The sequence below is a fragment of the Solea solea genome, chromosome 11, assembly GCF_958295425.1.
Source record: "Solea solea chromosome 11, fSolSol10.1, whole genome shotgun sequence".
Taxonomy (NCBI): Eukaryota; Metazoa; Chordata; class Actinopteri; order Pleuronectiformes; family Soleidae; genus Solea; species Solea solea.
Window position 1 is genome coordinate 19,352,003 of NC_081144.1, and position 16,385 is coordinate 19,368,387.

The following is a 16,385-nucleotide window of genomic DNA, read 5'->3' on the forward strand; positions in this document are numbered from 1 at the left end:
CCCTTTTTTTGTTTTTTTTTAGGAGATTCTGAAGTTAGTCAAACAGCATCCTTGACAGACGTGTCTGCAGTGAAATCAAACGGCTGTAAGACTCGGCAGTGTTCAGTTGTTACATATGCTAGTTTACTTATCAGAACCACATGAATACATTATAGCCATTATTTCATGAATAAAAGATTCAGACTACAATCAAGATCACTTTATAACTGACATCTTTTTATAACGTGTACTAAATTGTTCCAGCCAAAGAGCTGCACGGAGCATGTCAGGGAGGTTTAGACGTAACAGCAGGTCAATGAGGACAAATCACGCCTGTACCTGAGCATAAAGAAGACAGTGATTACACACGAAGAAGACCTCAGTGGTCATAGTGTCAACTACCATCAGTTATAACTGTCCAGTCTAGTGGAGTGGTATATATATATATATATATATATATATATATACCTATGAAATATACCTTTTGATACATCTCAACAGGAAAGAGCATAGATGTAATTAACAGAATTACATATATACATATATACATATATACACATATATATATACTGTATGTACAGTATATGAAATATACATTTTGACACTTCTCAACAGGAAAGAGCATCGATGTAATTAACAAAAATAATAACAACTGCATTTCTGTTCATTTGTGCCAGCTGTAAACGTGTTAATGTGCATGCTGGCTCACTGTAGTGGGACACATAATAGAACAGTACTTTCCAGTCATGATTTTTCATTATGTTCTTGTTATGTCAAAATGTCTGCCAGAGAAAAAGCTCTTAAAGAGAATGTGAGGAACCTTGTTTCATTAATTTAACATTTATTTCTTCATAAAAAGATGCCTCATGTTCGGACACGAGGGCTGACACAGAAGTGGAGGACACTTTCTTTTCTCTTTTCTCCTCAGACGCGCTGGCCTGTAGCCTCAACTCACTCCAAATGAAGTCTGTAAATTGTGCCCTCTTTGGGACAACTGCCTTGCACTGGCTTAGAGAGGTGACTGAACTTACCATCTACACAAGCCGGCCTTGCCCTTGTGGTCCCAGCAATCTGGCCTCTCCGGCAGGCGCAGCGAGCTGTCTGCCTGGCAATGGTCCGCCTGGGAACGCTGCTGTCTCTGTTGAGCATCACAATCTCACAGGTTCCCACCGCCAACTGGCCTGTAATACACAGCAGTGAGGGACAAAGCACATCACATTAGCTAAATGAGACCGTAATAAACATATTACAGTGGAGCAACTGGTGTTTGAAGGTACTAACAACGTGCGGCCCGGTCACACGGCAGTTTATTACTCTCATTTCAAGTCCCAGATAGAAAAATGAGAAGCTGATTGCACTGTTGTTAAAGCAGAAGGCGAGAACGCGTCCTCAGTTTTTATATGGCTGGCTGCTCCTGCCATAAATGTGCCTCAAGTGATCATGTGGAAAACAAAAGGTCCTCTTTTTAAAGATCATTATCTATTTGCTTGGTCATAACTGCAAGTTAACGATCGTCGAGCGTCAAGATGTAAAAGGAAGGAACAACACACTATGTCAGTTTTACTGTTTCCATGCAGCTTTAGGAATACAAATCAAAACAATTTTGAGATTGTGAGCAGCATTTCCACTGTAATCAGCCCATAACATTGTGAAACTGAGAGTATTGGATGTTTATTCAATTCACTACAGCCTTCTGTGACTTTGCATCTGCCTGACAAGGACTAGTGCTTTGCAAATAGAGAATTGTTGTCTATCAGACGCCAGACACCACGATGGGTGGTTTGGGTAAACAAAACAAATGAATTCAACAAAAGAAAACCCCCTGTGTGTTCCATGACCCTGATCTTCACGTCTCTATAAACAAGTCGCTGGACATTTTCAAAAAACAACATTGTGAAGGACACTGGGACTGACCTGCTGCCCTTTGGCACAACTACAGCAAACAGAGTCAAGGACAGGTTTTTCCCCACTGCCATGACTAGTTTAGTTTGAACTCGTCCATGCATTGCTGAACATACATTATGAATTGAATAATATTTCTATTTTCTAATGATATTTTTTTTTGTGACAGGTTGTTTGGAAGAAATGTTTAGTAAATCATAGGCATATATCTTCATAAATGAGGTGACCACTGCATTTATAAAGGCTGATGTTTTGGAAAGAGCTCATGGCTACAAACAAAAAAAAACACACCAGGTTTCTACTTAATGAATATCTAACTGTACATACATGTATGTTAGAATAGCAAATTCATTGTAAAAAAAATGTTTACGTTAGTGATCTGTACCGTGTCCAGGCACAACTCTGTTGCTAGGTGACAGCACTAACACTTCTTTGGGTTCAGCCTCCAACCCTACACGGTCGATGCAGCCAGAAAAGGCAGAAAAAGACTCATTTTCAAGTCAAGTGAAGCTCAACTAAGACAACAGGAGTGTTGATAACCTTGCTCTGAAATCTCTGCAGTATGTGAGTGTGATATTTTAAGACTTTCTATCCATGCTCTGAGAATTACAGAGCTCTCTAGACATTACACATTTGACGGACGACTCCCCTGGACAGGAAACTGTGGTTAAGCATGTTTTTGGGTTTTATGTTTGTCTTTAAATTAATTACACACACTGTAGAAATCTACAGCACACAAGGGTGTCCTTGCAGCAAACGCACTACGTACTCGGGCGGGGGAAAGAAAGTTGAATCAAAATAATTAAGAGTAACTGTTCGTCATTCTCTTAACTTTCTTCACGTCAGTGGAATTGCACAAATGTTGATGAATCACATCTTCCGAAACCTTTCTCTCAACTTTCCACTTTGCAAATTGCATACTGATATTATTCTAAATTTAATTGTGTTCATTTGAAACCCGGGGTGAGTGCAAAAAGCCACGCATGCAGCATTCAAATACGAATCGTGTCAAGGTGAGGAGATTGAGCGCGATTCTGATGAGTCACACTGAAAACTTTTCAACAGCCACAGGCGAACAAAAAAAAACAGCTGTAACAATCATGTTTTTAGTGTTTGGTTATATTTAATGAACCCACTGCATTTGCAGCTGACAATTTCAAATAGAACACTTTTGTGTTGAGGTAGCAGTTTTGTTTGGATAAATTATTTGGAAACCTGCGGGAACACTTAATTGTCTTTCATTTAGTGCTTCCTGGTGTGTTTGAGGGAGTTATTAACTGTTAACAGTCTTGTGCCGCATAGATAAACAAGCTTTAGTCACGGTAGACTGCTCCGGGGCGTCTCTGCTGCTTTCAAAAACACATTTGGAAAACAAATCTTTGAGGAAACGTAGGTGACATATTGGTCTTTGAAAATCAAGGGGAGTTTTGTTGCAGCCTGAAGAGAGCAGGATTAGTTAGTGACGGAGGAGCAGCACATAGCTTGCACATGCCGTATATACACCTATACTCCTATCATATAATGTTATAATGGATGATAGTATAATTTAACGATGACAAACTCATGACACCATTTATACCTTATGAGGATGGATGATTGGTTAAGCAATAGAGTACTATATTTTGTCACTATAATATTAACAGCACAACTGACTTCCATTACCACATGATAATAAATGACCTTTGGTCCTGTAGGATGCAAACAAACCTGGAAAATATGACTTTTAAGCAATGTGTCATAATATTCTAATATATTAATGACACCACATGACACATTTATTATTAATTGGGTGGATACCTTCATATACAGCTATGCACAAACACACCCTTTTGTAATTTCGCATTCGGTATTGGGAAATAAACAGCACTAAACTGTGTATAACACACAAAGGCACAAAGTTCCATCTTTATGAAGTGTAACACAAATGTAGTTTTTGATATAAAATATCACAACATGACCACACTAGGTTGACCAGCAACAGCCAAGATAAAAAGTTGATAAAACTTCTGTCAACTTTGTAATGATGTGGAAAAAGTGAGATCATGCCTTGTGTTTTTTTTTTTTTTTTTTATTGACTGGAAAACTGCCAATGAAAGCCATTCAGGCTGACACGGAAATAAAATCAGCTCAGTGAAGGTAGAGAAGAGAAGAGTATGTACTGCAGTTCCTTTAAGGTCAATCCCTGGCATTCACCGACCATCAGTCCTATACGCGGCTACTTTCAGTCGCTTCACAACACTCTCAAAGGTTCATTAACTAAGACGCTAACTGTTTTTATAGCATGAAATTACTGTAGTAATGGCAAAGGTTGGAGGGACTGTTGATCAACACAAATGAATTATAAAATGGCTTTAGACTTTTTAGCTGCAAAGGTCTTCATGGGAAGAGATAATTGGAATATTGAAAAAAATAGGAAAAAGGATCAATTCTACCAATCATTGTGTTTCTGTAATCTTTATTTTAGCAACATAGGTTATAATGTATGACTTATGTGTATAATGGATTCACCTCCACAGTGGTCTCATGTTAAACGCTCCAATGACTGCTCATGCTTTGAAAGATAACGTGACCTTTAAGAAATGCCCACATTTATTTATGGGATTTTTTAGTCATAGATAAGCACCAATTGGGTAAGATTAAAAAAAAAACTTTTATCATTATCATTTAATCAAATTGCTTAATACAAATGTTTGGTCTTATTTGAAAAATAAAAGTCAAAGTCTTTCATTGTTACTCATAAACCTAAGAATAAGAGTATAGTGTGCATAAATGGCAGTTCACCATTTTACAGGGAGTTTTGTATACTAGATGATTTCCTGAGTAGTTGCCAGGCAACCAGCACAAACTTCATGGAGTTACTGATCTTCTTGTCTAACTCTGCCAGAAAGAGGGAAAAGCACATCTCCTAATATGTTGAACTGTTCCTTTAAGGCCCTCATCATTCCACTTCAGTTCATATTGTACTTTGGAAGAGGTGGATATGCTGTAAAAATTAATGGATCAAATAAAATCAAGTGACAGAAAGATGGTCTGTATTTAGAAAGCACTTTTTCTTGACCACTCAAAGTGCTTCACTTAACACTTAACTTGCCATTCACACACACACACACACACATATTGTTCACCTGCATGTACTTTTTCTATCACTCATTCATACACAGTATATTCACTGCTGCCACAGCCAGTGCAACGTATCTTAATACATAGCTTGTCTGGTCAAATGTATATCCAGGTACACAATTCCCTCGCACTCTTGCTGTTTATCCAGAGGCACCACTGTACTGTGCCTGTGATCACATTTTGTGAAAACGTACTTGGGAAATATTGGCTCAGTCAATAACCATGAGCCCCGGAGGAATTTCTACTTAATCAGTTTTAGTTGGTTCTCTGTTTTACTTCCCTGATCGATTTTCTTTTTTTCTATTGAATGTCTCTTTTTTATTGGATTTTACTCTGTTACCATATTCTGTCATAGCTTTTGTTACGCGCTGTTAAAGCACTTTGGAAATGGTTTGGTTTTCAAATCAAATTGAAATTGCAGCAAATTCTAAAGGCTGCAGTTTTAATCCTTTAACATATTCTATGTTTTAAACAGTTGGCCTCCTTAAATTGTCATCCTGGCATTACAGAAGTGTGAAATGAAAATTATATCACAAATGCAATTGTAGTTGCAAATATTTACCCAAATCGTTCTCATGTGGAGAGGCCAAAGAAAAAACTATCTCCTCCTGATGTGTGATATATTTCTTGATGAAAGAAACATGTTTTCCACCACTGTCCCATTATGCAATATGCTGGATTATCATCTCACAAAACGTATTATTATTATTTATAAGATCCTTTTGTTGTTGATGAGATATTTTCTGTAGTAAATGCAGAAACCTTCCATTTGTGCACAACAAATATCACATCTTACAATGAAATTGGCATAAAAATCTTTTGAACATAGAAGGGATTCACTTTTTTTTTTCCATTAGCAGTAACAATACTCAATGCCTAACTCTTACCAAGTTGTTGGGACAATTCTCCGTCTCAAATAATGGATTGGTGAGTTACTTTGCAATATAGGCTGATAGGATAGGTGTATTGTTTCAGAAAATGATTACCTGGACCAGAGTCGGGAGTCATAAAACACAATCACCTCTACAGAGAACTGCAGTCCTCATTTCATTTCATAGCATCAGGTGGACAGCCCATCCCTCTCCACCACCTACCATCACCATTACCACTCAGCCCACCCTACTCTCTCTCTTTCTGCTGAGGCAAGTCCTTGTGTACTTGCTGGGAGCTTGGAGGACAGAGGTGCCATCAGATATCAGTCGCCCCTGCCATGTTTCAACACACAGCAGATAAATGGGCTTCATGCAATAAGCCTGAAGGTAGAGAGTAGTACGGCAGAGGGGTAGTAGAAGCGGGGAGTCGTGAAGTGCGTGGGTGGTGGGGTGCTTTGCAAAGTGCCCTTAGCCACGGCCAGCGTTCCATCAAACATACAAGAGCTAATTCATGTGACAGGGGGTTTCTGTCACTCAGCACCGTGAAGACACTTAGCCCCGTCTCTATTTCATACCATGACATGTGTATACGGCGGCGGCGGCAGCAGCGGTGAGGAACGCGCCCAGTGAAGGATGGTGGCGCGTTGCTGTCCAGGCTCTGGATCCTGTCAGAGACGACATATAGAGGGCAATAGGAAGCCGATACAAAGCCCCCCCCCCACACACACACACACACAGAGGCTTGGAGCGCTGACTGGCAGCCTGGTGACCTTATCACTGAATCACAACATTATACAAGTACAAAGTGGCAGCATACTGTATATGCACACACGCTCAGAGCAAAGATGTGTCTGTGCTCCACATATCAGCACTTTGATCAGACACACTGCTGATCACCGTAGCACAGGAGCACAATTATCTGAATATCTGTGCTGGAAATAGGCTGCCAGCAGTCCACCACCACTTTCACAATGTTCCACTGATTCGATGTGCGTCATTGGCAAACTAAAAACTGGTAGGTATGATGGGCATGTTTAAGTGAAGATGAAATTACATTGGCTGACCCCAACAACGAGCAGTGAATATAGAAAAGCATCAATTGTCATCTCTCTGGTAAACAACGTCATCTATTCCAGCTACCGATGTACTTAACAATTCAACAATGGATTCATTCTGGCTTATGTTTTTGACTTGTTTGGATTTCCATTGAATATTTATTCAGTTTCTGACTTGATGGTGTTTTATCTACCTTGAGTTGTTGGTTTCCTGTTTTATTTGCTTCCTGATTTATTATGAGGTTTATCCTTGTGTGTGCCTTCTTTAATTTGACTTCCTGTCCTGTCTTGATGGTCTGCACCTCCCGAATGTGTTTCACCTGTGTTTGATTGTCCATGTCTCGCTAGTGTATTAAGTGTCTGTGTTGGTTCATTTTTGTTTAGTTTGATTTGTTTGTTAATGTTATATTACAGTCCTGTCTGTTACTCGGGACCAGCACCCTGTGTTCCTGTTCCATGTTGTTGTTTCGGTTTTAGTTTTGTCTTTTTGTTAGTTGCATGAATTGAATACTCTTTCCAATCCTTTTTCACAAACTGCATTTCACCTCCTCAGTTTTTAATTAAGACTGAGACAACAACTAACTGATAAAGTCGTTGTATCAGATTTAACAGGCAATGACAGGAAGCTCTGCACTGTTCCCATGCAACTCTAAGCAGATATGGAGCTGTGGGAAAGGCTCTGCCTCTCCTCTGGGAGTTTGCCATAAAACTTTATGACAATCTGCACTGAATGAACAATGAGAAGGATTCCAGTTCCATATTAAAACAACCTTCCTTTATAGATTGTAATTATTTGTGGGCTGCAAATGATGGACGTTAGGTTCTGACAGGGGTTTTTATACGAAGGGCAATTTAGCGAACTACAGATTTGAACCATATTTATTAAGAATTCTTGTACAGCTAATTGAGTTAATTATTAATTACAGTATGTATTGTATTCAGTATTGTTCCTAATGAGTAGACAGCTATAATGCAGAGCTGTTCTGTGCTGGCTTAGCATTAACAACCTGGCACCAAATCCAACCAGTTTTCCCTGAGAGGGCCAATCAGCATCTAATCACTACCCTGGCATACAATAAAAGGTCTGAGTGAATATCTTCATTTTAATACTGTATGTTCCCTTCTTTTTTTCTTTTGACAGAAGTGCCATCCTCGAGGATCAAAGCAGTGCTGCCAACAAAATACCAGCCTTGAGAGCATTACAATCATATTAACACATCAAATCAGACATGAATTCAACTGATCTTTTATGGAAGATCCGAAACACTGGGATGCTGTGATTATTAATGATGCAGGTAATCAGTCAAAATTGATTTGTAGGGGCTGCAGTTACCACGTTTCAAACATAATGAGCACTGACTAAACTGCTGATAGCACGACAAATCCTAAATAGGACATCTGTTGGTTTAATCAGGGTCAGTGTATACAGTGATGTCTCTTTCATTCTCTTGTAGCCTCATATGTGCAACTGCACAAGGTCATTGAAATACACTGCATTTATAAACTGCTTTAAATGTTCACCCACACTCTAACATGCGGACATACACGAACATTTCAATTAAGTGTCTTACTACAAATCTAAGAATCAATTGAGTATGAGTGCAGAGGTCAGACAATGGCGAGACCTTGTTTGTTTTGTCCACACACACTAAAGAACCCCACAATATTACACTCCCACTAACACAAGTAGCAAATCCCCACACTTGTGAAGATGAAACTGGAAAATGGGCCACATAAAAACATCAGAATGTCCATGATTTAAGAAAACCTGCATCCATTTATTTTCTCTTATAGTACAACTGCTGTCTGCTGGTGAACATCCTTCCTCATAACACCCAACAGCACCTGCAATGAAATACATGCATATATCTTTCTTCTATATCTGTTAGAGTCACATCCACTTTAGTGCCTCCCATCTACGTTGTGTAGCACTTGGATTTAAAGGGCACTTTATGGCGGCTGATACATGAAACCATCCATATTTATTTCTGTCCCAATACACCTCTGTGAGACAGTATGGACAGCTACCTCCATTTTTTTGGAACTTTAATAATCCCAGCAACTCTAGTGTATATATATATATATATATATATATATATATATATATATTCAGGAGGGAATATCAGTGAAGAATAATAGTAATTTTGCTCAAACAAATTATTTCAACAATAAATCGATCATGGATTAGTCACTTTTCTGCTGCAAAGACTAAATCTTCCCTCATGTTAATTCCTATCTAACAACAACAACTCTTGTTTACATCAAACAGCAATTTGACAGAGCATATGCCCGTCAAGGTAGTGCCAAGTGCATCTCATTACCTTAACACCGCTTGACATGTACAGCACACAAGGAAGCTTGTAATATGACACCAGGTGAGAGAGGCAGATGCTCGACTGACCCCACGCCATACGCTTCGTGACACCACCATGACCTGCTGCTGCTTAACTATCGTACAACAGCGGAGCGGCGAAGCATCCATTTGATGTTAAAGGGAGAGCTGATTTTTTTTAAAGTGTGATTATATGAGGGAAGGACACATACATTGGCACAGCTTCCAGTTCTCAACTGAAAATGAACTGGTTCAGAACCAGAGCAGTGAAAAGAAAAAAGAGGAAGAAGGAAAGAGTGAACAGGAGGGAAGCTTGTGCTATGTTGCCATTATAATGTATACTTCTTCTGCGCACATGGATGAACTTGAACCTAGTCAGGAAGCGTGCCGGTTCTTACCCGTATGAAAGCACTAAACATGATGATTTTCTCTGTTGACTTTGGTGCAGGGCAGTGAGTGATTTACAGAGATTGTATTAGAGCCTTTTGATAAATGGCTAAAATCCTTGCTGACAGCCACGTTTTCAGTGAGAGCAAGCATCCATGTGTGTTCACAGTGCAGTCAGCTCTGCCTGTGTGTCAGTACCTCATATAACCACCCTTTAAAAAAAAACAGGGAACACTGCCACGTGATTTCACATATACCTAGTCTAATCAATATTTATGCAAGGGGGCAACTCTCTACTGAAGTGTAGGAGGACCTGTGATAGTACCTAAATATGCAGTTTAATCTGAATCTGACAGAAGTGAATCTGGAACGCTGGCAAAGGGAAGTGTGGGAGCAGCTGCGGTGACTTCTGGAGATGAGGGTTATGTTATGCTATTATAGGATGAAGCTCATTTATCTGCAAGCAGTAAAATCAGCACTATGGTGGCCCACAGTACGTCCGCCATTTGTTGTGCTGAGGAAGAGTTCCAGCTCTCACATCCTCATGACAATACTAGATGGAGTTTCTGTTCTAAAGAATTTTATGCCACCACAAGCACCCAGTGGGCCTGCATAGCAAGAAAGAAAAAGGCATTGTACCCCCAACCACTAAGACGCAAGAGATGTGCTCTATTTGCCCAAATATAATTCTCATGTCAGGTGTGCACACTGCTCCACCCACAGGGAATGACAAATTGAAACTTCTCGTAGCAGCAGTAGCATGGCGCTCCCTTGGGAGGAAGCCGGACTCACAAGCGCAAGATTGTTTCCTCGCACCAGAAAGCAAGAGTGTGCATGTGTATGGCTTGCTAACGTCACTGCACAAGACTTAGAGTTTTTTTGTTTTGTTTTTTGGTGAGATACCACTCACCAACATTCAGAGCTGCCACTGTGTGACATTGCCAAGGGCAGCATTCAAATGTAAACTATTCCCCATACAATACACCAGCAGCTATAGGACTGATGCTGTAATTCAGGTCTGGCCTTCAACGTGTCTTGTACAGTACACATGATGGAGGCTCCTGATAGATTGCTGTTGCAGTGATGCAGCACGTGCAGCAGAGATATTAACGTGTAGAGTGTAAAAACGGCCGTGGATGAATACGAGCTCGCGGCATAAAGAGTGAACATACAATATGCCTTGCAAAAGCAAACAGCTCTGCTGAATGTCACACAAAGAGAACTGTAAAGCTATTGTGAGTCACTTCACATTTCCCTCAGATAGCCCTCCAGAATGCCCTCCTACTTCAATGCAAACACAAAGAAAATGGTCAGTTTCAGGAGACCATTATATGCCTCCATAAGAAACGGTACAGTAACGTGTGACAGTGGCTTAAATATTCAAGAACTGGCCTCACAGAAATATGATCATGGCATCAGGGAGAAACCAGAACAGGTCATGAGACTGCAGGAATATAACAAATCATTTACACCAATCTGCCAATGAAGGAGCAATTTCAAGCCCTGAGCTTTGCAGAGAAAATAACAATGCAGAAATAAACTGAGCTGCGCACCACACTCAACCACGAGGGAGGTCAAAGCTGACGGCTAGAAAGAATTCATATTCAGGGTGCTCGGAGATATGAGCTTTGTGTGCTGCCAGACTGTTTTAGCTGGGAATGAAATTCTTTTCATTTTGTTCCATAAAGTTGCTCATACATTTACAGCTGTGCCGCCTATAGAGCAGGCTGCAACTATTTGCTTACAATTTACAGCCAAGGTCATAATCGAAGTGGGGGTCCCTTTGCATGCTTAATGCTGCCTTGAATGAGACCGGAATAAAAGTCGTCCTTTTTTCTTCAAAGGGTCTGTAATATTCTGCTGCTCTGATGAGTGTAAAGCTTGGATGGATAGCCCCATGCTCCCTGAGTTTAAACAGAATACCAAGTAAAGGTTTTTTGAATTTCTCAGTCTGGTGCCCCATGACGTCTTTCTGTAACTGCACACAGAAGCTGATTTGTTAAAGCTGTGAAAGCATCCAGGATAATTAAGTGGAATAAAACCCATTTGGTCTCGTTATAACATTTGGACATGAAGTCTCAGAAATGTGCTGGAGTCCACAATGTGAGTCTTTCACCAGTGGAGCCACGTACTGACAGTAAAAGCCAAAGTGAGTCACCTCAAAATTTAGTGGTACAGCCTGTAGACATTTCTCATAAAATGTGTGCCGTCATTCTCACCGGCAGCTTGTACTGCACATCAGGATAACAGGATGTACTGATACATGTGTCTGCTTCTTCTGTTCAGAAGCACTGATGGGATTATTCAAGCATACAGCAAGTATCACACGTTAACTTTGACACGTGTTGTAAAAAGCAGCACGATTGTCTGTGGCCCTAATAAGACACCAGTTTTAGGATGTGTCTCGACTCACATTCATTATTTGGTTCAAACAAATTGCAGCTTGTCACTCCCCAAATTTTAGAAAGGGATGTTCAACGTTTCATCACATTATTTGAAGCTGAAAAAGCCGTGTAGGGGGTAAGTGACTGGCATTAAAAGTGACATAAGTGACTGAGAGGGAAAAACACACGAATGACAACTACCAGAAACTTAAAGGTGCAATAGCTGGTTTCTTTATGCCATCAGCACACAGCAACTGACAAAATGTTGTTTTAATGCAATAGCATTAGTTAACAGTTGCCTATTTACATATACCTCACACATGGAGCAGCTTTAGCTTGAATTATAATATAATATCTTCATGACTTTGCATTTCCTGTTTTACATTATCTACAATTATTAGCCTGACAATGAATCGCTGACATTAACTATGTTAGTATCTCTGTTGCATTGTCTATCAGTGGTAATGTCACAATGTAACCAAGAAAACCATGTCGTAACCAGCTTAAGTCCAATATTTACTCTCTTACAAGCTCTTCTTTACTAACACTTAAAAAAAATGAAAAATGAAATGACTGGTGTGAGAGAAATGTGTGAGCTTGAAAACCACAACAATGAGCTTAAAGAGGTTAAATAACTCAGATCTCTGCTGGTTCACGACCACACACTTTCTACAAAGCCAGTCTATTTAATCTCAAGTTAAAAGAATATTTTCAGATGTGCTATAAACGTCTTCAATGGAAACTTGAAACAGGGTTTTATATGATGTTTGCCGGCAAATACGCCGCTTTAATGACTTCTTGACTTTACTTCATTTAATGATTATTGTCATCCTTGATTAATCTGTTGATTATTTAATAAATGATCAATAAGTTGTTTGGTCCATCAAATTTCAGATGGTGAAATATTATGATCTATGTTTCCTAACCCTGTAAATGAGGATGACCTCAAATATCTTGTTTTCTGTAGAAAAAAGACATTAATTTTACGTTCGCAGAGCAGCAAAGAAACCAGACTATACTCGCATGGAACAAACAGAAATATTTTTTTAAATGACCAGGCCAATTAACCTGTTATCAAAAAACTTGGTGATACATTAAGTCAATTATTCATTAATATAATTCCTGATCTAAGAATCTTTAAAGTGAGCTGCTTTCACGTTCCCATTTTAAATCGAATGTGAATGTCTACGTGCAACATGCACCACCACCTCCTCTCCTCAGTCTGTGGTTAAGCAGAGAAGCTGCCACTGACTTCTAACTGCACCGCTGAACCGGAATCTGGTCCGGCGAGGAAAATCTAGACATTTCCAAATTTATTGTAGAATAAACTGGCAACACTGAGAGTGGCTGACAGGCCATTCATCGTTGCGGGCGTTGGCCCAATGGTGTGCGTGGACAGGACTGCTGTGCTTTGATTTCCTGTCTTGCCACCATGACAGATGAGCTATGGAGAGGGCGGAGGCGACACAGCCACTCACCACCACAAAGCTTCACCTCTCTGCCCAATGCTTTACCCACAGTTGTCACAGTTTCCAGAGCCTTAGGGGTCATGGAGGTGGAAGTGGTGAAGAGATAGTATCTGGTATTGGGGAGTTAAGGGGGATTTGACTTTCTTAATGAGGTGCAGCACAAAACACACTACAATGAGTAAAATATTAAACAGCCAAGGTCTAATATTATCCCGGCTGATGAAATGATGAAATAAGAAATACTGATAATGATAATGGATTAAAAAATTTAAATTCAGCTGAAATCTGAGAAGAGGAGTGAGCAACATGCAGATAGTGTCAAAGCTCAAATCATATCCAGCGCTTTTACCTGTGAGGCTAAACCCAGGAGAATCTGTTTACCATAGAAATATCAAGGGTAAAAAAGTTCACAAGAGATTGAAGGATTCTCTACTATAACTCACTAACGAGATCATTTTCAGCTGAAAATGAGTCAATAACAAATGTGAGGGGGAAGGGGAGGTTTGTTGCTGCTGCTCCTCGCAAAGGCTTGAAAGACAAATCACAATTCACGGTTCAAATCACAGGAAGCAATAAGCTGCTGGTGACAGTAGCATTCAGGGAGAAAACACTGCAAATTTAAGGCAAAGGAAGCACATTTCAGTGCACAGGCACTTCATTTGTCACATCCCTGCCTGCTTTTGTAAGCTGGCACGCTGCCACAGACATTGATGTAAGCACTGTCCCCTCTCTACACTGGTAATTATGCTGCTGGTCAATTCTTGATTAAAAGATCTAATCTGCAAACTTTGTGTTCAACATTGCCCAACAAGTCCCAGTTAAGCCTGTTCTCTGTGTCTCTGACAGCACTGGCATCTACAATGCTCTAACATGGACAGTAGCCAATAAAGTTCAGGGAAACCTCCTTTTGCTTTCTATTCTATGTCAGGGCGAGGGTGTAATTGCAGTGAAGTCAATTATTAAAGAGGAAAACATGGATAGGAAAACATAGCCTTACACTGAGTGAAATTCTAAAAACATTTAAGTTGAAGGTCTTTTCCTGTCTGCACCAAATGAAAGCAGTGATATGTGTGGCTTCACTAAATCACACTGTGATCCCTAAAAGCTTTTAGGGAACTTTGATTTGGTGCCATTTAGATGAATTAACACTTTCTATATCACATGATGGCAGGTGCAACATTTCCACACACATTCTTATACTAGATGTACCAAATGTACCATATGGTGGCCTGTATCACAAAACACCACGAGGTACAAGAAGGTCACCATAAATTGTGAGCTGAGACATGTTTCAAGTCCCTGTAGGGCTGTTTTATTGGACACTGGGTTGTTGTTTTTTTCTTTTCTCAGGATCCCATAATGTGACACACAGCATGTGCAGCTGCATCCCAATAAGAAGCCCCTCAGAGACTAACAAAGTAATAAACAGCTGCATTTGCCCTTACCCTCTCTGAGCAGATGGGAGTAGATGAGCCAGAGAAGCAGCAGGCAGCAGAGTGACGCACCTCCACCTGCGGAGAGCGTCTTCACTCCAGACTGCATTCTACACCTTTAGCCTTTCAGATTATCCAAACTTTTCAACGCCTGTGCCGTTTAGATGACAAGCAGATCAGTGTGTGAGTGGCTAATCCAGTGGCGTCTCCGCAGCCTGTTGTCGGCATCCATTTTGAGGTTATAATAGGAGAGGGACTGATATAATCCCCACTTGCTGTTCAAATTCCCTCGGTGAGCCGCAAATCCATCCAGGCTGCCCAGAGCGCGGGCGCGCGCGCACACACACACACACACACACTGTCAGGTCTGGCCAAGTTTGCGCAGCTGTGCAGAAAAATTCACTCAGGCTTCTGCAAAAACCTGGGAGAGTGTAGAGGTGGAGGAGTGAGCTGCAGTTTGGATGCTCACACGTAGATGTTGATGATGATGATGATGCTGGTGCTGGATGCAGCCGCTCAAAACAAACTGGACGCCGCTGTCACCTCCTTTTTTACCTCGTCGGCGCTCTGCACTCTCAGCATCCCATCACCATCTTTATTTCCAAACAACTTGTGCACTGAGCCTGACTCCGCGCGGGTCTACGCGCAACTCGAACAGAGTAAACTTGTCAGAAAACACAGGACTCCAGCGCCCCTCCGAGAAAAGACCAGCTCTAAAGGCGCAAATGCGTCATATGTGGCCACATGTGAGCCGCAGCGCAAACCGAAATGTCACGTCCAAACATGAGCGGCGGCTCCCGCGGCGCAGTGCCGCCGGTGCAAAACGCACAGTGAGCGCGTCAGTGGCGGTGGTGGAAGTTCGAAACACTCCTCGTCACCTGTGTGAGCCTTCGAGGAGGCTCTGGAAATGTCTCTGTGGTGGTGGTGAGCTGCTGAAACGCTCCCCCCTCCTCGCAAGTGCTGGTGGAGGAGGTTGTTATTAAACTAGCCTCAGTCTGTCCCATGCAGTTGGATCCATTTGCATGCAGGCGACGTCGAACACGAGGATTTCGTTCTTCAGACAACGATGATACTGCTGCTGCTGCTGCTGCTGCGCCTAGAGTTACCTTGAGTTAGTATTTACATCTAATCCATCTCTCTCTCTCTCTCTGCGTGTCTCCCCCTCTCTCTCACACACACACACACACACACACACTGTTTTATACTCTCTTTTGTATGTGAGTGAGGACACTCATACACATAATACATTCTCTAACCCTTTACCCTAACCTTAATCATCACAATCACTTCTACCAATAACCCAAAAAGTGAGGACCAGGCAAATGTCCTCACTTCTTATGGTTCTCACAAAGATATCCATACAACACACACACACTCACAGGTCTGCACTATTCATTTTAGGACAGCCTCGTGTTATTGTTGTTTAATTTGGACAGCCAAATCAAAACTAAC

The 16,385-nt window shown here is 40.9% G+C and overlaps 1 protein-coding gene across 1 annotated transcript in view; it reads right to left on the bottom strand.

Moving 5' to 3' along the window:
* The window catches only part of tafa5l (TAFA chemokine like family member 5, like), a 43,694-nt gene extending 27,637 nt beyond the window's left edge, over positions 1-16,057 (bottom strand). The window contains exons 1-2 of the mRNA XM_058641823.1: positions 14,946-16,057; positions 1,011-1,160 (exon numbers count right to left, since the gene is read on the bottom strand). Of these exons, the coding sequence (XP_058497806.1) occupies positions 1,011-1,160; positions 14,946-15,042 (247 nt within the window). The 5' untranslated portion in view covers positions 15,043-16,057. The remainder of the gene's footprint in view (positions 1-1,010; positions 1,161-14,945) is intronic.
* Positions 16,058-16,385: the final 328 nt, after the last annotated feature.